General features: G+C 43.4%; 1 protein-coding gene across 6 annotated transcripts in view; it reads left to right on the forward strand.

Annotated features, from left to right (window-relative positions):
• trappc13 (trafficking protein particle complex subunit 13) overlaps positions 1-25,381 on the forward strand; it is a 119,098-nt gene extending 93,717 nt beyond the window's left edge. For 4 of the 6 annotated variants that reach the window (XM_068034289.1, XM_068034245.1, XM_068034260.1 and 1 more), the window contains 4 exons: positions 11,982-12,180; positions 13,719-13,819; positions 23,067-23,217; positions 24,608-25,381. In XM_068034289.1, the coding sequence (XP_067890390.1) occupies positions 11,982-12,180; positions 13,719-13,819; positions 23,067-23,217; positions 24,608-24,715 (559 nt within the window). In that variant the 3' untranslated portion in view covers positions 24,716-25,381. The remainder of the gene's footprint in view (positions 1-11,981; positions 12,181-13,718; positions 13,820-23,066; positions 23,218-24,607) is intronic. The other 2 variants (XM_068034253.1, XM_068034270.1) reach the window with 1 other exon arrangement.
• Positions 25,382-26,888: the final 1,507 nt, after the last annotated feature.

Genomic DNA, 26,888 nt, shown 5'->3' on the forward strand with positions numbered 1-26,888 from the left:
CACTTCTGACCTTATGATTAAAGGAAGGTCATTAATGAAGCAGCTGAAGATGGTTGGGCCGAGGACACTACCCTGAGGAACTCCTGCAGTGATGTCCTGGAGCTCAGATGATTGACCTCCAACAACCACAACCATCTTCCTTTGCGCTAGGTATGACTCCAGCCAGTGGAGGGTTTTCCCTCTGATTCCCATTGACCTCAGTGTTGCTAGGGCTCCTTGATGCCATACTCTGTCAAATGCTGCCTTGATGTCAAGGGCAGTCACTCTCACCTCACCTCTTGAGTTCAGCTCTTTTGTCTATGTTTGAACCAAGGCTGTAATGAGGTCAGGAGCTGAGTGGCCCTGGCGGAACCCAAACTGAGCGTCAATGAGCAGGTTATTTCTAAGCAAGTGCCGCTTGATGGCACTGTTGATGACACCTTCCATCATTTTACTGATGATTGAGAGTAGGCTGATGGGGTGGTAATTGGCTGGGTTGGATTTGTCCTGCTTTTTGTGTACAGGACATACCTGGGCAATTTTCCACATTGCAGGGTAGATGCCAGTGTTGTAGCTGTACTGGAACAGCTTGGCTAGGGGCGCGGCAAGTTCTGGAGCACAGGTCTTCAGTACTATTGCTGGAATATTGTCAGGTCCCATAGCTTTTGCAGTACCCAGTGCCTTCAGTCATTTCTTGATATCACGCAGAGTGAATCGAATTGGTTAAAGTCTGGCATCTGTGATGCTGGGGACTTCAGGAGGAGGCCGAGATGGATCATCAACTCGGCACTTCTGGCTGAAGATTGATGCAAATGCTTCAGCCTTATCTTTCGCACTGATGTGCTGGGCTCCCCCATCATTGAGGATGGGGATATTTGTGGAGCCACCTGCTCCAGTTACTTGTTTAATTGTCCACCAGCATTCATGGCTGGATGTGACAGGACTGCAGAGCTTAATCTGATCTGTTGGTTATGGGATCGCTTAGCTCTGTCTATCGCATGCTGCTTACGCAGTTTGGCATGCAAGTAGTCCTGGGTTGTAGCTTCACCAGGTTGACACCTCATTTTGAGGTATGCCTGGTGCTGCTCCTGGTATGCCCTCCTGCACTCTTCATTGAACCTGGGTTGGTCTCCTGGCTTGATGGTAATGGTAGAGTGGGGGATATGCCGGGCCGTGAGGTTACAGATTGTGGTTGAGTACAATTCTGCTGCTGCTGCTGATGGCCCACCGCGCCTCATGGATGCCCAGTTTTGCATTGCTAGATCTGTTTGAAATCTATCCCATTTAGCACGGTGACAGTGCCACACAACCCGATGGACGGTATCCTCAGTGTGAAGGCAGGACTTCGTCTCCACACGGACTGTGCAGTGGTCACTCCTACCAATACTGTCATCGACAGAAGCGTCTGCAGCAGGCAGATTGGTGAGGACGAGGACAAGGGTGGATAGCAAGAAGCTTTTTCCCAGAGTGGGGGATTCAATTACTCGGGGTCACGAGTTCAAAGTGAGAGGGGAAAAGTTTAGGGGGGATATGCGTGGAAAGTTCTTTACGCAGAGGGTGGTGGGTGCCTGGAACGCGTTGCCAGCGGAGGTGGTAGACGCGGGCACGATAGCGTCTTTTAAGACAGATACATGAATGGGCAGGAAGCAAAGACATACAGACCCTTAGAAAATAGGCGACATGTTTAGATAGAGGATCTGGATCGGCGCAGGCTTGGAGGGCCGAAGGGCCTGTTCCTGTGCTGTAATTTTCTTTGTTCTTTGTTCTTTTCCTCGTGTTGGTTCCCCCACCACCTGCCACAGACCCAGTCTAGCAGCTATGTCCTTTAGGACTCGGCCAGCTCGGTCAATAGTGGTGCTACCGAGCCACGCTTGGTGATGGACATTGAAGTCCCCCACCTAGAGTACATTTTGTGCCCTTGCCACCCTTAGTACTTCCTCCAAGTGGTGTTCAACATGGAGGAGTACTGAGTCATCAGCTGAGGGAGGGCGGTAGGTGGTAATCAGTAGGAGGTTACCTTGCCCATGTTTGACCTGATGCCATGAGACTTCATGGGGTCCGGAGTTGATGTTGAGGACTCCCAGGGCAACTCCCTCCCGACTCTATACGACTGTGCCACCATCTCTGGTGGGTCTGTCCTGCCAGTGGGACAGGACATACCCGGGGATGGTGATGGCAGTGTCTGGGACATTGTCTGTAAGGTATGATTCCGTGAGTATGACTATGTCAGGCTGTTGCTTGACTAGTCTGTGGGACAGCTCTCCCAACTTTGGCACAAGCCCCCAGATGTTAGTAAGGAGGACTTTGCAGGGTCGAGAGGGCTGGGTTTGCCGTTGTCGTTTCCGGTGCCTAGGTCGATGCCGGGTGGTCCGTCCGGTTGTTATTCCTTGTTATTGACTTCGTAGCGGTTAGGTACAACTGAGTGGCTTGCTAGGCCATTTCAGAGGGCATGTAAGAGTGGGTCTGGAGTCACATAGTGGCGGCGCAGTGGTTAGCACCGCAGCCTCACAGCTCCAGCGACCCGGGTTCAATTCTGGGTACTGCCTGTGTGGAGTTTGCAAGTTCTCCCTGTGTCTGCGTGGGTTTCCTCCGGGAGCTCCGGTTTCCTCCCACATGCCAAAGACTTGCATTGCCCCTAGTATAGGTAGGTGGTAGGGCAATATAAGGACATGTGGGGATGTGGTAGGAATATGTCATTAGTGTAGGATCAGTATAAATGGGTGGTTGATGATCGGCACAGACTCGGTGGGCCGAAGGGCCTGTTTCAGTGCTGTATCTCTAAACTAAACTAAACATATAGGCCAGACCAGGTAAGGACAGCAGATTTCCTTCCCTAAAGGACGTTAGTGAACCAGATGGGTTTTTACAACAATCAACAATGGTTTCATGGCCATCATTAAACTAGCTTTTAATTCCAGATTTATTAATTAAATTCAAGTTCCACTTCTGCTGTGGTGGGATTCGAACCCATGTCCCCAGAGAAATACCCTGGGTCTCTGGGTTACTAGGCCAGTGGTAATACCACTACGCCACCGCCTACCCTTAATGATCGATTCTAACGCCTTCCCCATGACAGACATAAAATAACTGGCTTACAGTTATCTGTTTTCTGCTTCCCCCCCCTTCTTGAATAAAGGGGTTATATTTGCTACTTTCCAGTCTGATGGAACCTTTCCAGAATCTAGCAATTTTGAAAAATTAACACCAACGCATCTGCTACCTCATTAGCCACCTCTTTTAAGACCCTAGAATGAAGCCCATCAGGACCCGGAGCCTTGTCAGCCCGTAGCTCCATCAGTTTGCTCAGTACCGCTTGCCTGATTATTGTAATTTCACCAAGTTCCTCTCTTCCTTCCACCTCCTGATTTACAGCTATTACTGGAATTTTTTTTGTATCCCTTACAGTGAAGACGGAAGAAAAATATTGTTCATTTCATCTGCCATTGACTTCTTATCTACTATTAACTCGCCATTCTCACTCTCTAGATGACCAACAGTCTCTTTACTTACTCTTTTCCTTTTTAAATACCTGTAGAAACTCTTGCTATCTGTTTTTACATTTCTTGCTAGCTTCCTCTCATACTCTAATTTTCTTCTCCTGATTAACCTTTTAGTCATTCTCTGCCGTTCTTTATATTCTGACCAATCATCTGACCTGCCACTCACCTTTGCGCAATTATATGCTTTTTCCTGAAGTATGATGCTTTCTTTAACAACTTTAATTAACCACGGATGGTGGGTCCTCCCCTTAGAATTTTTCTTTATAGTAGGAATGTACTTATTCTGAGTATTCTGAAATATCCCCTTAAAATGTCTGCCACTGCTGTTCTATTGATCTATCCCCTCGCCTAGTAACCCAGTTCACTTTAGCTAGCTCAGCTTTCATGTCCACATAGCTGCCCTTATTTAAGTTTAAAATACTAGTCTTAGACTCACTTCTCTCTCTTTCAAGCTGGATGTAAAAGTCAATCATATTGTGGCCACTGCTACCTTGTATGGGCCAGACCTGCGCCACGTACAGCAACAACGTGAGTGCCTCGCACCTGATGACCAGGTTCTTACCCAGAGCCTTTACTCTGAGGTCACTAATTAATTTTTTTTTTTATTTCCAAAATATACTTTATTCATAAAAATCTGTAAAAATTACATTCCCAAACAGTTTAAAACCGCATCAAGTCAAAAAATACAAACAGTGCAAAGGTGATCAGTTTCCTTCTATACAATTATGAGTTGCCTCACAACCTTTCCATTTCACATTTGTCCTGCCAGATACATTTTTACATTATACAGGAGACAGAAATTTTCCCGATACAGTTCGATGGGTTTCCCATGGATCCAGCCCCTCAGTTCAGCTTGGGGGGGGGGGACCTTACACTGTGGTCTTTCCCCATTGAGCCTTTGCTGTGGCTGCCCCAAGCTTTAGTGCGTCCCTCAGCACGTAGTCCTGGACCTTGGAATGTGCCAGTCTGCAACATTCGGTGGTGGACAACTCTTTGCGCTGGAAGACCAGCAAGTTTCGGGCAGACCAAAGGGCGTCTTTCACCGAATTGATAGTCCTCCAGCAGCAGTTGATGTTTGTCTCGGTGTGCGTCCCTGGGAACAGCCCGTAGAGCACAGGCTCCTGTGTTACAGAGCTGCTTGGGATGAACCTCGACAAAAACCACTGCATCTCTTTCCACACCTGCTTTGCGAAGACACATTCCAGGAGAAAGTGGACAACCGTCTCTTCCACACCACAGCCACCGCGGGGGCATCGTGCAGAGGGGGCGAGACTTCGGGCATGCATGAAGGATCTGACGGGGAGGGCCCTTCTCACCACCAGCCAAGCTACGTCTTGGTGCTTGTTTGAAAGTTCTGGTGATGAGGCATTCCGCCAAATGACTTTGACGGTCTGCTCGGGGAACCATCCGACAGGATCCACCATCTCCTTTTCCTATAGGGCCTTGAGGACATTCCGTGCAGACCACTGCCTGATGGACCGGTGGTCAAAGGTGTTTTCCCGCAGAAACTGCTCCACGAAGGATAGGTGGTACGGCAAGGCCCAACTGCATGGAGCGTTCCGCGGCAATGTGACCAGGCCCATCCTTCGCAACACCGGGGACAGATAGAACCTCAGCACGTAGTGACACTTGGAGTTTGTGTACTGGAGATCTACACACAGCTTGATGCAGCCGCACGCGAAGGTGGTCATCAGGATGAGGGCCACGTTGGGTACATTTTTCCCGCCCTTGCCCAGAGATTTGAACATCGTGTCCCTCCGGACCCGGTCCATTTTAGATCCCCAGATGAAGTGGAAAATGGCTCGGGTGACTGCCACAGCGCAGGAGTGGGGTATGGGACAGACCTGCAACACGTACAGCAACAACGTGAGTGCCTCGCACCTGATGACCAGGTTCTTGCCCAGAATGGAGAGAGATCGCTGCACCCACATGCTCAACCTTTGTTGTACCTTGGCTACTCGCTCCTCCCAGGTTTTGGTGCACGCCCCGGCCCTTCCGAACCATATCCCCAGCACCTTCAAGTAATCTGACCTGACGGTGAAGGGGACAAAGGATCGGTCAGCCCAGTTCCCAAAGAACATGGCTTCGCTCTTGCCGTGGTTAACTTTGGCTCCCGAGGCCAGTTCGAACTAGTCACAGAGGTCACTAACTAATCCTGTCACATTACACAATACCTGGTTGGTTCCAGAATGTGCTGCTCTAAGAAACTATCTCGAAAGCATTCTATGAACTCCTCATCCAGGCTACTATTGCCAATCTGATTTTTCCAGTTTATATGTAGGTTAAAATCATCCATGATTACTGCCGTCCCTTTATCACAAGCACCCAATATTTCTTCTTGTATACTTCGTCCTACATTGTTATTACTGTTAGGGGCCCTGCTGACCAGTAGTTTATGTTTAGTGATACAGCACTGAAACAGGCCCTTCGGCCCACTGAGTCTGTGCCGACCATCAACCACCCATTTATACTAATCCTACACTAATTCCATATTCCCCTACTATTCCTCATCTCCACACCAACCAATTCTTCATCTTGATCTCCTGAACCAAGATTATCTCTAACTATTGCACCAATGCCATCCATGATTAACAATGCTACCCCTCCACCTTTACCTAGCTTCCTATTCTTCTTGAATGTCATATACCCCTCAATATTCATGACCCATTCCTCATCATCCTGCAGCCATGTCTCTGTAATGGCTATCAGATCATATTTATTTATTTCAATGTGCGCCATCAGTTCATCTACTTTGCTATGAATGCCATGTGCATTCAGATACAGAGCCTTTTGTTTTGTCTTTTTGTTATCTTTGTAATATCTAGTCTTGACAGTTGGTGTGGTCTTAGTTTTTTTTCTCTCTGTCCCTTCCTGCCATTCTCTGACCTTCATTTCCCATATTACCATTCTGCTCTCCTGCCTTGACTCTACCCCTTGATTTGCTACATCTAACCAAGCTTTATCCCTCTTTTCCCCCCTCCCCTGCCCCTCCTTGTTTAGTTTAAAGTCCTCTCTACTTCCATAGTTATCGGGTTTGCGACAACACTGGTCCCAGTACTGGTGCCAATGCCCGACCAACTGAAACCCACTTCTCCCGCACCAGTCTTTGAACCATGTATTCATTTCACTAATCGTATGTACCCTCTACCAATTGGCACATGGTTCAGATAATCTGTGATTATTACCCTTGAGGTTCTGCTCTTCAATTTGGTGCCTAGCTCCTCATACTGTCTAAGCAGAACCTGTTTTCTAGTCCTACCTATGTCATTGGTACCTACATGGACCACAACAACTGGATCCTCCCCTTCACAGAATTTACTGTGCTTATTACTGTGCTAGTACCACCTTCAACTAAAGTTATACTTTTTTTGATTACACAGATATGTAGACCTTCCTACTGGTAATAGATGTTACCAACACTAATATATCTTTGCCAATACTATTAAACCTTACTACCATTATTAAACCTTACAAATACTGATAAACAGTAATAATACTGAATGCAGCTTATGTATCAAGTTGTCCTAATTTGAACTAATACACATACTCCCCGCTGGGGTGTCTCACTCTGTATGGAAATTTATAAAATCAGCTTTAGTTTTTAGTTAATAAACTAATGAATCGATCATGTCTCATTTTATATTTGATGAGATTAAATTAAAAGATAAGTACTCATCCCAGCCAGCTTTCTGTTGCCCTGTTCTCTCTGTCGATTGTGACGTCCATCTGATGTCACTTTTTGATTTTCCGCGCTCGCTTGCTCGCTCTTTTTCTCTCTCTCTCCCTCTCTCTGTCTCCCTCTCCCTCATTTGGCGTGCTTTTTACATCTCCGCTCTTCTCTCTCTCTCTTCACATTCTGGTTTGTGTTGAATTCCATGAGTAGTTTGCAGTCCTATGAAATTGGATGAGCATCTGGGAATACCCCTGATTCGTCGCTCACACCATGTAGAAGTGATGGTTCGTGAGGCTAAAGACTAGCATGCACTTAGTTGTAGTACAGAGTATCACCTTTGCAGTTAATAAATATCACAACTTCTTTGAGGCAATAATGTCTATCATCCTATTTGAAGCCACAATAGCATATTTTTGTGGAACATGTTTACATCTTTTACACAGGGACTCTGTTCCTCACCATAAACGCTAGATGTTTCTACTCACCAGTATTCACGGCAATGAAAGCTATTCCCGAGGTTCACTGTTGCCTGTCAGTTTCTTGACATGACTGCTACAATGTCAAATAATTGACCTCGTGTGATTTGTCAAGCTGAAATGACCTGCCATAGAATGTTGACAAGACTACAGGTTGAATTCATCCAGGATTTTAAAAATGCATGGTCTCGCTTGAGACAAAACTGCTAGTGATTGAAACCAGTATGCTTTCTGTTTGAGACCAAAGGGACACTTTTTAGCTGACTTTCTTGGACTGCAACTTTTGCTTCCAGTGCCCTTTTGTGTCTATGACACACATTTCACATCTTCTACCTAAGTATGGTTGCTATAAAAACAGAAAGTGCTGGAAATACTCAGCAGGTCTGGCAGCAATTTTTTAAAATTCATTTCATGGGGATGTGGGCGTCGCTGGCCAGGCTAGCATTTATTGCCCATCCCTAATTGCCCATGAGAAGGTGGTGCTGAGCTGCCTTCTTGAACCGCTGCAGTCCGTGTGGGGTAGGTACACCCTTAGTGCTATTAGGAAGGGAGTTCCAGGATTATGACCCAGTGACAGTGAAGGGATGGCGATATAGTTCCAAGTCAGGATGGTGTGTGGCTTGGAGGGGAACTTGTAGGTGGTGGTCCCACGCATCTGCGCCATTGTCCTTCTAGATAGTAGAGGTCGCTGGTTTGGAAGGTGCTGCCTGAGTAGCCTTGGTGCGATACTGCAGTGCATCTTGTAATTGGTACACACTGCTGCCACTGTGTGTTGGTGGTGGTAGAAGTGAATGTTTGTGGACGGGGTGCCAATCAAGCGGGCTGCTTTGTCCTGGATAGTGTCGAGCTTCTTGAGTGTTGTTGGAGCTGCACCCATCCAGGCAAGTGGGGAGTATTCCATCACACTCCTGACTTGTGCCTTGTAGATGGTGGACAGGCTTTGGGGAGTCAGGAGGTGAGTTACTCACTGCAGGATTCCTAGCCTCTGACCTGCTCTTGTAGCCACGGTATTTATATGGCTACTCCAGTTCAGTTTCTGGTCAGTGGTAACCCCAAGGATGTTGATAGTGGGAGATTCAGCAATCATAATGCCATTGAATGTCATGGGGAGATGGTTAGATTCTCTCTTACTGAAGATGGGCATTGCCTGGCACTTGTGTGGTGTGAATGTTACTTGCCACTTATCAGCCCAAGCCTGGATATTGTCCAGGTCTTGCTGCGTTTCTACACTGACTGCTTCAGTATCTGAGGAGTCGCGAATGGTACTGAACATTGTGCAATCATCAGCAAACATCCCCACTTCTGACCTTACGATGTAAGGAAGGTCATTGATGAAGCAGCTGAAGATGGTTAGGCCTCGGACTCTATCCTGAGGAACTCCTGCAGTGATGTCCTGGAGCTGAGATGATTGACCTCCAACAACCACAACCATCTTCCTTTGCACTGGGTACGATTCCAACCAGAGGAGAGTTTTCGCCGTGATTCCCATTGACTCCAATTTTGCTAGGGCTCCTTGATGCCATACTCTGTCAAGGGCAGTCACTCTCACCTCACCTCTTGAGTTCAGCTCTTTTATCCGTATTTGAACCAAGGCTGTAATGAGGTCATAAGCGGAGTGGCCCTGGCAGAACCCAGACTGAGCGTCACTGCGCAGTTTATTGCTTAGTAAATGTTGCATGATAGCATTGTCAATGACACCTTCCGCCACTCTGCTGATGATTGAGAGTAGACTGATGGGGCGGTAATTGGCCGGGTTGGATTTGTCCTGCTTTTTGTGTGCAGGACATACCTAGGCAATTTTCCACATTGCCATGTAACTGTTAGTGTGTAGCTGTGCTGGAACAGCTTGGCTAGGGGCGCGGCAGGTTCTGGAGCACAGGTCCTCAATACTATTGCTGGAATGTTGTCCGGTTCCGTAACCTTTGCAGTATCCAGTGCCTTCAGTCATTTGGGGCGGCACAGTGCCGCTGTGGTTAGCACCGCAGCCTCTCAGCTCCAATGACCCGGGTTCAATTCTGGGTACTGCCTGTGTGGAGTTTGCAAGTTCTCCCTGTGTCTGCGTGAGTTTTCTCCGGGTGCTCCGGTTTCCTCCCACAAGCCAAAAGACTTGCAGGTTGGTAGGTAAATTGTCCATTATAAATTGCCCCTAGTATAGGTAGGTGGTAGGGAAATATAGGGACAGGTGGGGATGTTTGGTAGGAATATGGGATTAGTGTAGGATTAGTATAAATGGGTGGTTTATGGTCGGCACAGACTCGGTGGGCCGAAGGGCCTGTTTCAGTGCTGTATCTCTAAACTAAACTAAATTTCTTGGTGTCATGTGGAGTGAATCGAATTGGGTGAAGAGTGGCATCTGTGATGCTGGGGACTTCAGGAGGAGGCCGAGATGGATCATCCATTTGGCACTTCTGTGGATAGAGAAAAAGTTAACCTTTTCATGTTGATGACCTTTCATCAGAACACAGGCCTTAAATTAAGACAAGACTGTGGGATGTACCGGAAATGAAATCAGCGTAAATATAAATGAAACAGGAAAAGAGAGCATAGAAAAGAATAAACTAAGTGAGCACTTAGATGGCCAGGGAATAACTAGAATTATGGAACAGGAGTGTAAAAAGATGGTTAGAAATAAAGTAAGAGTAACTGCTATTAAAAATGAGTTAAACTATCTGTACAGTAATGCATACAGAGTCAATAATAAAACAGGGGAACTGGAGGCAATAATATGTTGCGAGGAACCAGACGTAGTAGGGATTGCTGAGACATGGCTACCCAAAAATCAGTACTGGGAATTAAACATTGCAATTTATAATATATTTAGGAAAGATTGGCTACAGCATAGAAGCAGGTAAATCGGGAAAAGGGGGAGGTGGAGTAGCTGTACTTAGTAGGGATAGCATAATAGCAGTAGAAAATGGGGAGACAATGGTATAGTGGTAATGCCACTGAACTAGTAATCCAGAGGCCCATGTTAATTCCTTGGGCACAGAGCTTTAATTCCCACCATGGCAGCTGGTGGAATTTGAATTCAATTAATTAATCTCAATCACGGAATTCTTACAGTGCAGAAGGCGGCCATTTGGCCCATCGTGTCCACACCGGCTCTCCAAAAGAGCAATTCACTTAGTGCCATTCCCCTGCCTTCTCCCCATTACCCTGCAGATTCTTCCTTCTTATAACAATCCAATTTCCTTTTGAATGCTACAACTGCACCTGCCTCCACCACACTCTCAAGCAGCGCATTTCAGACCTTAACCACTTGCTGCGTGAAGAAGTTTTTCCTGTTGTCACTTTTGCTTCTCTTATCAATTACTCTAAATCTGTGCCCTCTCATTCTCGATCCTTTCATGAGCGGGAACAGTTTTTCCCTATCTACTCTGTCTAGAGCCTTCATGATTTTGAATGCCTCTATCAAATCACCTCTCAGCCTTCTCCCTATCTCATTGGTCCAGTACTGAGATCTATTGGTATGCAGAAAAAGATCTGGGGAAAAAATACAGGCAGATCTGTTTAATAATGTTATGGATGAGTGTTTAGTTTAGTTTAGAGATACAGCACTGAAACAGGCCCATCGGCCCACCGAGTCTGTGCCGACCATCAACCACCCATTTATACTAATCCTACACTAATCCCATATTCCTACTACATCCCCAACTGTGTCTATATTTCCCTACCACCTACCTATACTAGGGGCATTTTATAATGGCCAATTTACCTACCAACCTGCAAGTCTTTTGGCTGTGGGAGGAAACCGGAGCACCTGAGAAAACCCACGCAGACACAGGGAGAACTTGCAAACTCCACACAGGCAGTACCCAGAATTGAACCTGGGTCGCTGGAGCTATGAGGCTGCGGTGCTAACCACTGTGCCACTGTGTAATTTATTTCTGAACTTTGAACTTTACTACTTCTGCTTTGGAAATATCTAGAAGTATTAAATAGAATATTGAAAGAACTTTTATTTAGTGTTAAACAGTTGCTTTTCTGTAAGCATCAGCAATATATAACAAACTAATTTATGTAAAGTTAACATTCTAAATGGAATAGTTTACAGTGACTCTTTAAATATTGGAAAATGTGGCTTACATTATCAATCCTTAAATTCTGCAAAGACAAGGACCAAGGCTCATCAAAGATGCATTTAAGGGGAATTTGTATAAGTATGTGAAGGAATAAAGAAGTTTATGTTAGTAGGCGAGATAAAGTAAGGTGGGAAGAGGCTTGTGTGGAACATAAAACATTGGTACAGACCTGTTAGGCTGAATGGCTTGTTTCTGTGCTGTAATTATTTCAGCTTGTTTATAAAGATAAATTTAAGTAGTTTTTTCATTGAAGTGTTTCTGTTCTGTTCAGGTACTCCACATTTGGGAAGATGACCTACTTACAGCCTATGGACACACGGCAGTATCTATACTGTCTCAAGCCTAAACCTGAATTTGCAGAGAAAGCTGGGGTCATCAAGGGAGTCACAGTTATTGGGAAATTGGACATAGTCTGGAAAACAAACTTGGGTGAAAGAGGACGGCTACAAACAAGTCAATTGCAGCGAATGGTTAGTAAATGTGCACAATTTAGGTTTCTCCAACCTCGTGCATTTAGTCAAATTTCCATATTATAAAATCTTGTGGTTATAAAGTTTTATGCAAATTATGCTTACTCATGCTTTGTGTTCACCAATGGAATTTTGAAAATTTGGTCCATTGTACTGAATGTCGCACCTTTATCAGGGTATTCATATTAAGCGTAATCATACTTTTTTCTTAATGAGTTATTTTATTGGCAGAACATCTACAATGCTTTATTCTAAATTTATGTATTTTTTTAAACTCTTTCCTGAAAATGGCAACTTCTGTTGAGGGACAGTTCCATGGTTGCAGACCATCCTCCCTTACCTTACCCATTCTTGAAATAGGATCCCAAACAGAACGTGTTGGACTTTTCAACCAGGAGGCTGTCAGATATGCCTGAACCTGCCTGTACTTTGCAACTTTCAGCCGGGATCACTGGAGAGCAATCCAAAGCTTCTCACCAAATCTTAGCTATATTTAGCTAACACCAAGATGAAGTCCCATACTTCTACATTAAACTTCAGTTGAGAATCCATAGGGATTGAGCCTGGGACCTTTCTGGCTATAGAATAGGAATATAGACGCAGTAATAGGCCATTCAGACCATCGAGCCTGCACCACCATTCAATACAATCATGGCTGATCATCCACTTCAATGCCTTTTTCCCACACTATCCCCATAACCCTTTATGTCATTAGTATTTCAATATCTGTCAATCTCGGATTATATTTAAAGCAATGAGCTTCCACAGTCCTCTGGAGAATTCCAAAGATTCACAACCCTCTAAGTAAAGAAATTTCTCCTCATCATGGTCCTAAGTGACTTCCTGCTTATTGTGAAATTGTGTGCCCTGGTTCTGGACATCTTAGCTGCATCTACCCTGTCTATCCCTTTAAGTATTTTGTAGGTTTCAATGAGACCTCCTCCCATTCTTTGAAACTCTAGAGAATACAGGTCCAATATCTCCTCATAAGACAGTCCTGCCATCCCGGGAGCAAGTCTGGTGAACCTTCGTTCCACTCCCTCTATGGCAATAATATCCTTTCTAAGGTAAAGGGACCAAAACTGCGCACAATACTCCAGGTGCGGTCTAACCAACGTTCCATACAATTGAAGCAAGACTTTGCTACTACTGTACTTAAATCCTCTTGTGATAAAGGCTAACATAACATTAGCCTTCCTAATTGCTTGCTGCACCTGCATGTTGGCTTTCAGTGACTTATTGACTAGGACATCCAGGTCCCTTTGTACATCGACAATTTTTAATCTCTTACCATTTAAGAAATACTCTGCACATCTATTCCTCCTACCAAAGTGGATAACCTCAAATTTTTCCACATTATATTCCACGTTGCTCCGTGGGGGCTTTTATAGCCTGAAGAAGTTCTATTCTGAAGGTTTGTAATTTTTGGTACAGATGCAGAATGTTTAATTTTTTTCTGATCTTTCAGAAAGATGATCAAGCAGATTTAAATTTTTCCTTCTTGGAAATCAGCAGTGTTTCTCATGATTTTATTTCAGGCTCCTGGATATGGTGATGTAAGACTTTCCTTGGAGATGATCCCAGATACTGTAAATCTTGAGGAACCTTTTGAAGTTACGTGTAAAATAACTAATTGCAGGTAATAATAAGACCGCTGATGAATGCAGAGTTTAAGTTTGCACTGAATTTAGCTCATTAGAGGGAAAGAATTTTCAGTCTGAATTGTTGACCACCCCACACCCACCCAAAAAAACTAAGTAAAGATAAAGACAAAAATTTTTAATTGAAAACTATGCTTGAATTTTATTTTCCCTTTCCTGCAGAGATATCCTCTTTCTGGTATCCACCCTCAGCAGAGAGTGATTTCCTAGGGAGGTATTTGTTGAAGGGCTCTGTAACTGACATCAGCGGATTGGCTCCCTGCTGAGTGTGGAGACCTGGAATCATGAGGGGTCTACGGGAAAGCAAAATTTCAAAATATCTTACCTGCAGGGTAGGCATTGAAATTAATATTTGCACACTCCCAAACTTTTCCTTTAATGTAGTGATTAAATTTATCAGGTGATGGATGAAAACCACATTATTCTAGTGCAGCTATTTTGTGAATATTAATCTTAAAATGAGGGGGAAGTCCAAGGCAAGTATGTAGTATTCCACCATCCATATAATTTTAAAATAAATTTCTCTGGTAAATAAATTTTCTTTTATCATTTGTCTTGGCTCCCACGGATACCCAACATCTGAGTCTGTTCTAGCACTAGTTTCTCTCTTGAGCTGCTTTGATGATGCATGTTGTGGGTGTAGCTTCATAGACTGATCCAGAAATCGGCACTTGGGATCAATCTTGATGTTGATCTGAAAGTATCAAGGTATGTGTACTCATCCAACAATAACTGTTTTTGGCTACTGCTCCTTCAGATTGGTATTCAGGCACAGATTTTGAGGCAACTCTGTAGAACTGCTCCTAGTTGCTTCCATAACTAGTGTTGCTGGAATGGGTCTGGAAGGTAGAAATCTAAAACAACTGGCCTCAATAAGAGGCAAATAAATGAATAAAAACACCATCTCGTACATGATGGGATAAATGTATTTACATTTTAATGTTACATGGATAGGATGATTTGCTTAAAAATCATTTCATAAATATTTTTGGTTTGTTACTATTTTAACCACTTGGCCAAAGCCATAGTGGTTAATTTGCAATGTGTATTGTATAAAACTGTTTGGGAGTACTTACCATAGCTGTAGAAAATATTCATAACTTAGGTTTGAAAATTGTTTGCTCCAAAATGTTTAATTGCCCTGAGGTTTTTTCAGGCAGTGATTTAAATATGGGTGTGGTAATGAGAGAAGGCTGTATTTGCTGTGGGTCTGATGCACCAGGTGTAAACAAAACCTACCTAATTATTCTTAAAAGTTTAGATTTACATAGGGGTTTAAAGATGTGCACAGTACCAGTGTGACCATCATTTCAAAATAAATGCTCCCAAACTTTGTAGTATCATTAACACCAATTGTGTCAAGTAACTATTCCTAGTGTTGTGACAAAATTTTATTTGATGCATATGCAATGCTCTTGTGAAGATGCCCAGTTGAAGTTTTAAATTTCTTTTGATGTAGATAGAGTAGTGATGCGAATTTGCCAATTAACATTGTGTTCTATATTCAGAATGTCGAGTCAATATTCAATAAGCTGACTTATGTCTTTTTTTTGTTGGCAATGCTGTATTTGTTGCCCTGAGAAGGTGGTTGCAGGCATTCTCCTTGAATCACTGCAGTCCTTGTGTGAAGATGTAGGGGTAGATACTGAGTCTAATAGGCGCATTAAGTGAGATGCTTTGTCCTGCTGATTGCAATCTTCCCAAGTGTTGCTTTTGCACCCATCCAGGTGAGTGATGTGTATTCCATTATACTCCTGATTTGAAACTTGTAGATGCTGAAAAGACTTTTGAGGGATTCAGAGGTGAGCCAATATTTGCAGTGTACCTAGCCACTTCCCTGTTCTTGTACTCATGGTGTTGATGTAGCTGGTTCAGTTAAGTTTCAGGTCAGTGGTGACCCTGCCACCCTCCACCCACAAGATGTTGAGGGCGGAATCAATATTGGTGGTGCCATTGAATGTCAGGGGATATGGCTGAGCTATCTCTTGGTCATGATTCTCGTTCTCACTGCTTCTGTGATGCAAATGTTAATTGCCCATGGCCAGCCCAAGCTGGGATGTTGCCCAGGTCCTACTGTATGTTTCATTCACAGACAAGTAATGCATGAAGCTGAACACTGTGATTTCATTAATGAGCAGCCCCACGTCCAGCTTGTGGTAGAGGGAAGGTCTTTGGTTGGGCTGAGGACATTTCCCTGAAAAACTTGCAGCAGTGTTCTAGGTTTGTGATGAATGGCCTCTGAAATCTGACAATTTTCCTTTGTGACCTCAGCCACTGGAAGATTTTCCCGATGACTTGCATTGGCAGTTTTGCTGGAGCTCATTGGCGCTGTACTTGGTTGACTGCTGCCTTGATGTGGAGGGCAGCTAATATAACTTGTGGTATTCAGCTCTTGCATCCCTGTCTGGCTCAATGATGTGATGAGGTCTGGAGTTGAGTGGTTGTGGCACAACTGAGTGTTATTGGTGACTAGGTATTTCTTAGTGGCACTATTGCTGCCGCCTCCTAGCATTTTGCTTTATTGGGAGGAGCTGATAGGGCAGTAATTGGCTAGGTTAGTTTTGTCTTTTTTATATATAGATGGGACGTATGTGGGAAATTTTCCACATTGTCAGGTAGGTGCCAGTATTCTGAACAGGGCAAGCATTCAGCACTACAGCCGAAACATTAAGGCCCATAGCCTTTGCTGTATCCAATGCAGTCAGCAGCAGCTTAATGTCACATAGAGTGAATCAAATTGGCATGTATGATAATTGGCCTTCAGTAGGAAGCAAATAGAATCATCTCTTCGGCATTTTACTGAAGACAGGTGCTAACGCTTTATCCTTCTCTCTTCCACTCATGAGCTTGGGTTCACCGTGATTGAATATGGGGATGTTGACAGAGCCTTCCCCCTCCTGTTAGGTCCTGATTGTCTATCACCATTTCGCCTGGATGTGATAGGGCTACAGAGGTTTGTGGTGAACCATTGTTCATGAGAGCACTTAGCTCTGTCTCTAACATGTTGCTTTTTGTGTCCATTCACCTCAATCACTCCATGTGGTAATGAGTTCCACCTTCTCACCACTCTCAGTTAAAGAAATTTATCCTGAATTCCTAATTGGATTTATTAGCTGTGGAAAAGATCTGGAAAAATCTAGATCTAGATCTCTCAAACGGCTTTGAATTCCTGGACAACTCTCACTATCAAGACGTGCTTCTGCTGTGGACTACATTGGCTATACTGTAAGGCCCAACTTCTGTCTCTGATCTGCTGCTCTTTTGCAATATTTAAAGTAACTGTGATTAGGTTACAGCACCCCCCTCCTCCCCCTCCCCCCCTCACCACTGCTGTGAGTGAGAGTCTTTAGTCTGCTGCTGAGCCTGTGACTGGCCATTGGTTATACTAGTTTTTCAGCTTCAATCTGATCCTGGCCAGAAAATCACTCACCTGGGCCGGAGAGCAAACCTCTGTTGCTTCTGAATTTTGTGGTGTCCTCCAACTTTGCCATCTTCTTTCTATCCTGAAACTGACTCTGTACATTTCCTGCATCTACATCCCATGAAAATAACAACTTATATTTATATAGCACCTTTAACATAATAAGATCTCTCAAGGTGCTACACAGGAGCATTGTAAAACAAAGTATGACACTGTTCCACAAAGAGATATTAGGACAGATGACCAAAAGCTTGGTCAAAGAGGTAGGTATTAAGGATTGTCTTAAAGGAGGAAAGCAAGGTGGAGAGGTGTAAGGAGGGTATTCCAGAGCTTAGGATCTAGGCAACTGAAGGTGTGCCCACCAATGGTGGAGTGAATAAAATCAGGGATGCACAAGAGACCAGAATTAGAGGAGTGCAGATATATAGGAAGGTTCTGGGGCTGGAGGAGATTACAGAGGGAATGGCGAGGCCATGGAGGGATTTGAAAACAAGGATGAGAATTTTTAAAATGAAGGCATTACTTGACCAGGAACCAAGGCAAGTAGACTAAAACTCTGCACAGTACTCCAGATGCGGTCTCACTAAGGCCCTGTACAGCTGTTGGAACACTTCCCTACTTTTGTACTCTATTTCCCCTTGCAATGAGTACCAACATTCCATTTGCCTTCCCAATCATTTGCTGTACATGCATACTAACTTTTATCATCATGTCTCCTTTCACTCCGGGAAATTAGGGATGGGCACAAAATGTTGGCCTTGCTAGCAACACTTGTATCACATGAACAAATTTAGAAAAAACTTCTCTCTCAGGTACTCTGTTTTCCCAATTCCCTAGCCCAACCCTTCAGTACTCTTCGATCTTCCTGCTCCGTTGCTGCCATCCCAGGCTTGACTCCCTTTTAGATAAACCTATAGCTTCCCTCTATGCCTCTCTTGGCATCCTCCGAAGAGCTCATGTAGGCACTTGGTGCTGGCTGATTACAAACAACCATCCCAGTTACCCCATCCCACTCTCTGGTTGACCTTATTGCCCAGTGCATCTGTTGGGGACTAATCCGCCCCGTCCCAATGCTGGCCCTGTGTACTCTATCAGTGGATCAGCTCTCGCCGCCCTTCTGTACATCTCCCTCCAGAATTCCCATTCACTTGTGAACAAGGTGTTTACCATCCATGAACTTATTTTGGACGATTGCATTGACATCATGGTCTTGACGGAAACCTGACTGAGAGGTGATGACACCTTTTCCCTTAATAAAGCCTCCCTGTCTGGCTATATCTTCCATCACTTGACCTGTCAAGACCATCCCAGTGGCGGTGTGACACTCATCAGATCACACCTTGACCCTGACCCCTTACTCCTCTGGCACTTGCTCCTCCTTTGAGCATCTCACCTTGCTCCACCTCTCTTTCAGAATCCTTATTCTCTACCACCTCCCAAGTATGATAAGAATTTTATAATCTCGATATCTTCACTGCTTTCCTCCCTCAGTCTCTGTACCAAATGACTTTTCATCCTCAGTGATTTCAATCTCCTCCTCAACTCATCATGTTAGCTGTGAGTACACTGCCCTCTATCCTCCCTAAATCTCTCTCTGCATGTAAACACCCAACCCGTTTTTACGGCCACTCCCTTGACCTTGCCATCTCATGTGGTCTTGCTACTCCCATCATATCAATTACAGATAAGGCCATCTCTAATCACTTCCTTGCATCACTCTCCATCCACATCCCCCTTCCATGTCACAACCCTACCTCATTCTGTATCCATCCCTAGAAAATAAACTATCCCCTAATTCACTTACAACACCCCAACTGTCTCACCTACAACATTTCTGCAGCTACTGATTTGCTCAACTGCACTCTCACCTCCACCTTTCCCTAGTCCCCATTAAAACCATTACTCTCTCACCCTGGCTGTTCCCCCAGTCTGGCCCTCATCTTTTTAATTCTTTCATGGGATGTGGGCATCCCTGGCAAGGCCAGCATTTGTTTCCCGTCCCTAATTATCCTTGACAACTGAGTGGCTTGCTAGGCCATTAAGAGGGCCGTTAAGAGCCAGCCACATTGCTGTGGCTGTAGAGTCACATGTAGGGACAGCAGATTTCTTTCCCTAAAGGACATTAGTGAACCAGATGGGTTTTTATGACTATCGATGAGTTTCATGGCACCATTACTGATTTTCATTATTAATTGAATTTATTAATTAATTGAATTTAAATTCCACCAGCTGCCATGTTGGAATTTGAACCCATGTCCCCAGGGCATTAGCCTGGGCTTCTGCATTACTAGTCCAGTGACATCACCACTACACCACCATCTCTAAGTGGTGCAGTCTTGAAAGGATATGGCAGACAACTGGTTTAGCCATCAACAGCCAGATCTGGCTGGACTACATAAAGCACTATTAGGTCCTGCTCTCTATTCCAGGATCATCCTGGAATCCAAAGATAACTTCTGGCTGCTTTTCTCTACTGAAAAGTCGTCTTAAACAACCTCTCCCCTGTCTCTTCCACTCTCACTGCATGGAGCTCATAGACTTCTTTGTCACTAAGATAGAGACCATCTGATCAGCTGATTCTGTCGCGTCCCTCCCTTCCACTAGCCCACCAGGCCAAACTTCCTCAAAGGGTCCCCCTGCCCTAGCCCTGAACTTGCATCTTTCTCTAGTTTCTTTATCTCCCCTCATGCCCTGTCTGAGCTCATCTTGTTTGAGGCCCACCTCCTGCTCCCTCAACTTATTCCCACTAAACTGCTGAGCAGCCAACTTCCCTTCCTGGTTCCCATGTCAGCTGATATTAATGGTTCTCTCTCTTCAGGGTTTGTCCCTCTCCTTCAAATCTGCTGTCATCATCCTGCTGTTCAATAAATCATGACCCCACTTTACTTGCAAACTACTGTCCAATCTCCTACCCCCTTTTCCTCTCCAAAATCCTTCCCATTGTTGCCTCTCAAATCCATTCCCATCTTTCCCGGAACTGCATGTTTGAACTCCACTCAGCTTTCCGTCCCTGCCACAATACTGGAACAGCTCTTAATCAAAGTCACAAATAACATCCTACGTGACTGTGACAAAGGTAAACTCTCCCACCTTGTCCTTTTCAATCTCTCTGCAGCCCTTGACACGGTTGACCGCACCATCTTCCTCCAATGCCTTTCCACTGTCATCCATTTGGGTGGGACTGCTCTCACCTGTTTCCATTCTTAGCGATCTAATCATAGTCAGAGTATCACTTGCAATGGATTCACTTCCCACTCTTCCCACTCACCATTGGACCTTGGTGTCCCTCAAAGATCAATCCTTGGCCCCCTCCTATTTCTCATCTACATGCTGCCCCTCGGCGAAATCATTCAAAAGCACAGCTTTAAGTTTCACGTGTACGCTGACGACAACCAGCTCTACCTCACCACCTCCTCTCTCATAACATATGTAGGAGCAGGAGTAGTCCATTGGGCCTCTCAAGCCTGCTCCGCCATTCATAACTATCATGGCTGATCTTCTGCCTCAACTCCACTTTCCTGCCTGCCCCCCATATTCCTTGATTCCCTGAGAGATCAAAAATCTTTCAACATCAGTTTTGAATATATTCAACAATGGAGCATCCACAACCGTGTGTGATAGTTCCTAACATTCGCAACCAACTGAGTGAAAATATTTCTCCTCATCTCAGTCCTAAATGACTGACCCTTTTTCCTGAGACTCTGCCCTGTGTTCTAGATTCCCCAGCCAGGAGAAACAACCTCTCAGTGTCTACCTTCCCAAGCCCCTTCAAAATCTTGTATGTTTCAATGAGATCACCTCTCATTCGTCTAAACCCCAGAGAGTATATACCCAATTTACTCAGCCTTTCATCATAGGGCAATCCTCCTATCCCATGAACCAATCTAGTGAACCTTTGCTGTACCACCTCCAATGCAAGTATATTCATCCTTAAGACCTCGAGACCAAAACTGCACACAGTTTTCCAGATGTTTTCTCACCAAAGCCCTATACAATTGTAGCAAGACTTCTTTATTCTTGAACTCCAATCCCCTTGCAATAAAGCCCAACATGCCATTGCTTCCTAATTGCTTGCTGTACCTGCATGCTAACTTTGTGTTCCTTGTATGAGTACAACCAAGTCATTATGGACATCAACATTTAAAAATTTCATGCCTTTTTAAAAAAAAAAAAATTTCTATTCCTGCTACCAAAATGAATAACCTTGCACTTCCCACATTATATTCCATCTGCCACCTTGTTGCTCACTCACTTAATCTGTCTATATCTCTTTGCAGCCTCTTTGTGCCTGCCTCATAACTTACATCCCCACCTAAGTTAATGATATTAGCAAAATTGGATACATTACTCTCAGTCTCTTCATCTAAGTCATGAATATAGATTGTAAGGAGCTGAGACCCCAGCACTGATCCTTGCGACACTCCACTAGTTACAGCCTGCCAACTGTATGCCCTGTTTATCTATACTCTCTACTTCCTGTCTGTTCACCAATCCTCTATCCATGCTAATATATTACCCCCAACACCATGAGGCATTATCTTGTGTATTAAACTTTTGTATAGCACCTTATCAAATGCTTTTTGGAAATGTAAGTATACTACATCTACTGGCTCCCCTTTATTTACCCTACTAGTTACATCCTCAAAAATGTTTTTAATAAATTTAGCAAACACTCTTTCCCTTTTGTAAAACCTCGTTCACTTTGAAAGGGACTCCTCCACTGTTGTTAAATGCTTATCTGACATCCAGTGCAGGATGAGCAGAAATTTCCTCCAATTATATATTGGGAAGTCTGAAGCCATTGTTTTCCACCCCTGCTGCAAACTCCATTACCTAGCTACTAACTCCATCCGTCTCCCTGGAACCAGTCTGAGAGTAAACCAGTCTGCTTGCAACCTTGGTGTCATATTTTACACTGAGATGATCTTCCAACGACATATTCACACCATCATGAAGACCATCTGTTTCCACCTCCACAATGTCATCTGACTTTGCCACTGTCTCAGCTCATCTGCAGCTGAAACCCTCATTCATGCCTTTGCTACCTCTAGACTTGACTATTCCAATGCAATCCTGGCTGCTGTTTCACATTCTACCTTCTGTAAACTTGAGGTCACTCCAAACCCTGCTGCCTGTGTCATAACTCGCACCAAGTCCCCGTTCCCCTATCACCCCTGTGCTCGCTGACGTACATTGGCTCCTGGTCAAGCAACGTCTTGATTTGAAAATTCTCATCCTTGTTTTCAAATTCCTTCATGGCCTCGCCGCACCCTATTTCTGTAATCTCCTCCAACCCCACAACTCTGCTATATATCTGCACTCTTCTAATTCTGGCTTCTTGTGCATCCCTGATTTTAATCACCACCATCGGTGTTTGCGCCTTCAGTTATCTAGGCCCAAAGCTCTCGAATTACCTCCCGACATTCTCTGCTCTCTACCTCGTTTTCCCTCTTTAAGACAGTGCTTAAAACCTACCTCTTACGTGGCTCAGTGTCATATTTTGTTTATAATGCTCCTGTGTAGTGCCTTGAGACGTTTTATTATGTTAAAGGTGCTATATAAAATACATATTGCCTAGTTTGCAAATAGCCCTATGTAATATCTTTACTAGGTCCATACTTCTTTCCGTAGTACACCTGGGTTTTGGCACATCTGTACTTTAGATTCATGTAGCATTGTTAACTGATGTAAGGCTCAGACTGGCCACTGTCATGTGAGAATGATTCAAATCTTTATTTTTTTATATAGTGAAATGCCTGTGATTTTGCACTGAGTGGTCTCATTCACAGTTTTCCTTTCTCTAGCAGTGAGAGGACAATGGATCTGGTGCTTGAAATGTGCAATACAAATGCAATCCACTGGTGTGGCATTTCAGGAAGACAGCTGGGAAAGTTGAGCCCAAATTCCTCTTTACATCTTGTACTCAAGCTGTTGGCCTCTCTGCAAGGTTTACAGGTAAATCCTATGACTGAAAAGAGCGGTTGAAGAGGGGGAAACTTAGTTTATGAAATAGCCTTGACAAATTTGCTATGTATTTTGGATGTTAAAATTAGGCTTTGGTGAAAATTGTCAACTATTGGGAAGAATTTATACATTGTGTCTGCTCACCAGTGCACAGTTTCCCTCCATTCATTTGAGTGAAAACTGGTGGGTTGGCAAGTGAACATGTGGAAAACCTCAGCCACAGTATATAAGAGCTCAGGTTTATTCAGTTTTTAGAACAATTTAATTGCTCATTGTATAACTAGGTATGTTAATATATTCATGGCTTCTTCAATCAATTTAATTAAATTATGTAATTGCATTGCTGACTAAATCTAACCATACGCATGTTGCTAAGTATAGCCATTTTAAAATGTGGATTATTCACAAGCTACAAAATTGTATGTTTGCAATATTTGCTGCTTTTGTTTTACAATCTTACTTGCAGCACTGGTTTTCTTTTAATTGTGAAATTATTCCTATTACTGGTTTTGACAAATGTTAGCAAGGATGAGGGGGGAAAAACTGTTCAGAAAGAAAGACGTGTAATTATATAGCATCTTTCACAACTTCAGAACATTCCAAAGTGCTTTATAGCCAATGTAGTAGTCATTGTTGTAATGTAAAAAACGTGGCAATCTGTTTGCACAACAAGCTCCTGCAAACAACAATATGATAATGACTAGATTATCAGTTTTAGTGATGATGATTGAGGGATACCTGTTGGCTAGGACACCAGGGATCGCTACACTGCTCTTCCAAATACTTCCATGGGATTTTTTTGCGTCCACCTGAGGGCAGACAGAGCCTTGGTTTATTGAAAGACGGCACCTCCAACAGTGTAACACTTAGAGTACTGCACTGGAGTGTTTGCCTAGATGTTATGCTCAAATCTGTAGAGAGGGATTAGACCCCACAACGTTTAGACTCTGTGGCAAGAGTGCTACCACTGAGGCATAGCTGACAGCAGAAACAAATACCCTTACATTGACAAAACAGTGGAACAGTACCAGCTGATAAAACAAGAGCACAGTATGGTAACTTTGAATATATTGCATCTGTCCTTCTGTTTGATTTTGCTTCCTGTTTAACTCTTTGCATGCTTCACTGTTAAAAGGATGTTGTCCTAATAAAAAAAAAACATGTTTTGTTTGAGGAGCCAGGTTAGCTATGCATTACTTTCATCCGTCACATGCAAACAATGTGCACTATCTCAACGTGATTTGTATTTTTGTGTTTGCAACCAAATGCGAACATTATCCCTTTTAATAACTTTAAACCAACTTTGCAATTTCCTCCAATGATTATTTACATTTTGTCAGTACTTCCTACAACTTCTAATTTTGTTCAATTCTCTTTTCAGAGTATTTCAGGATTGCGACTGATGGATACATTTTTAAAAAGAACATACGAGTATGATGATATTGCACAAGTATGTGTGGTCTTTTCACACTTGAAGTCAGAAAGCTAGAAACATCATCTTGAAGTGCTGTTCCCTTCCTGTGGTTAGCTGTGGACCAATGGTTCTGTTTTAATGGTGTGACCTGTCTATTCACGAGTGAAAGACTATCACCATGTTCATATAAACCAAAACATGAAGATTTTAGAATTTTAAAAAGTCTGCTGATACTACCATCTATTTGAAATAGATTGAGTGGATTGCTGCACTGCCCCTCGCATCTCTGGGGCTTACTTTCAAATCCAATGCAGATTGATGGGTTAGCAGTATTCTCTGCTTGCTGGCTGTAGAGATCTTGCATGAATTAAGTTTGGGCAGTCTGAATCCATTTCTTATTGGACATGAATCCACAACACTAAACTATTATTTGCCACTAAATTGGTAATCTCATTCAGCGAGGCCAAAGGGTGTGGGAAATGGGAAACTGTCACAAAGGTGCAGAAATTGGAGCTGAAGCATATTGTGGAGGCACAGTAGAGGGAGCTTTACTTTACATCTAATCATGCAAACCTGATCTGGGAATGCTTCATATTGCCTGAGATGGAAAATATTCCATTCCCCAGCATCTAGCAAGGTTCACACTGATGAGCATAAAATCCACAAATACTTTTTTAAAAATAAATATTTGTTCAAAACTGGTTTTAACTTGATATGAATATAATAAAGCTTTAAATGTACTTACCAAAATGGTCTACAGTGTACATTGCTTTTGAAAAAAAAGTTACAACATTGTAGTGCTTTCATAGTTAGAATAATGGTGACAGTCATTACGACTAAAACTTTTTTGATGAAATCACCGTTTCTTTTACTGTTTTATTCTTGGGAACATTGCATATCGTGGAGAAATTTCAAGTGGCAACTGTCCATACCTAACTTGTGGTGGGACCTTGAGCACGATCTGTGCAGCTGGTAATAAAATGTGAAATGTTTGTTGGGCTGGGGACTAAAGCTTTATAGGAGTTCTGAAAATGTTAGTTTTCTTTCCTTCCCTTGTTCCTTTTCCACCCCCTGTCTCCTTCACCAGAAAACAGGGACAGAAGTGGGGGTGGGGCGATATTTTAACTTTATTTACCTATATTTGAGGAATCTATAGTTATTGGAATCCATCTAAGCTGATTAGAGAGTGCCGATATGGATTTGTAAAGGGTACATCATGTCTAACGAAACTAATCTAATTTTTTGAGTAAGTAACTAAAGTAGCAGACAGGAGAATGTCTATGGATGTAGTTTATATGGACTTCCAGAAGGCATTTAATAAGGTTCCACCTCAGAGATCGTTGGCTGAAGGCAAATTATTGACCCAGCTAGGAGATTGGTGAGGTGGTAGACGACAGAGAGCTGATATAAAGGATATGTACTCGAATTAGAAGGAAGGGACTAGTGGTGTCCCAAAGGATCTGTGCCGGGGTCTCAACTTTTCATTATATTAATGATTTGGATAATGCATTGGAGAGTCATGTATCCAAATTTTCCAATGGCACCAAGATTGATGGTATAGTAAGCAGTGTAGACAGGAGCATAAAATCACAATGATACATTAATATATTAAGTGAGCGGGTGAAATTGTCTCAAATGGATTTCAACGCAGGTATGTATGAGGTCATCCATTTTGGACCAAGAAAATGATGGATCTGAGTATTTTTAAATGGTGAAAAGCTAGGAATAGTGGAAGCCCAAAGAGGTTAGGGGTCTATGTATGCAAATTACTATATGTAGTCAGGTATGAAAAATAATTAATAAGGCGAGTGGAATGTTAGCCTTTATATGTAGAGGACTAGATTAAAAAGGGGAGGAGGTATTTCTGCAGCTACACAAATCCCTGGTTAGACCATATCTGGATTGCTGTGTACTGTTTTGGGCACTGCATCTTAGAAAATGTATATTGGAAGGAGTACAGTGCTGTTCACCAGAAAGTTACCAGGGCTCCAAGGGATAGATTATGAGGAGATATTACTTATGTATGGCCTGGAATATAGAAGATTAAGAGGTGATTTGATGTTTTTATTGGGATTTTGAAAGGAATTGATGAGGTAGATTGAAATATTTGAAGCTGGTGGGGGAGCCTGAGGAAAAGGCTCATAACTGAAAAATCAGAGCCAGAAAAAAGTAAAAGTAGTTAAAGTTCATGGGGGAAAAGTATAAAGCTGATAACTATTACCTCCTTATGAATCCAAATGCTATCCTG

This window comes from Heterodontus francisci, chromosome 1 (assembly GCF_036365525.1).
Source record: "Heterodontus francisci isolate sHetFra1 chromosome 1, sHetFra1.hap1, whole genome shotgun sequence".
In the NCBI taxonomy this organism is placed as follows: domain Eukaryota; kingdom Metazoa; phylum Chordata; class Chondrichthyes; order Heterodontiformes; family Heterodontidae; genus Heterodontus; species Heterodontus francisci.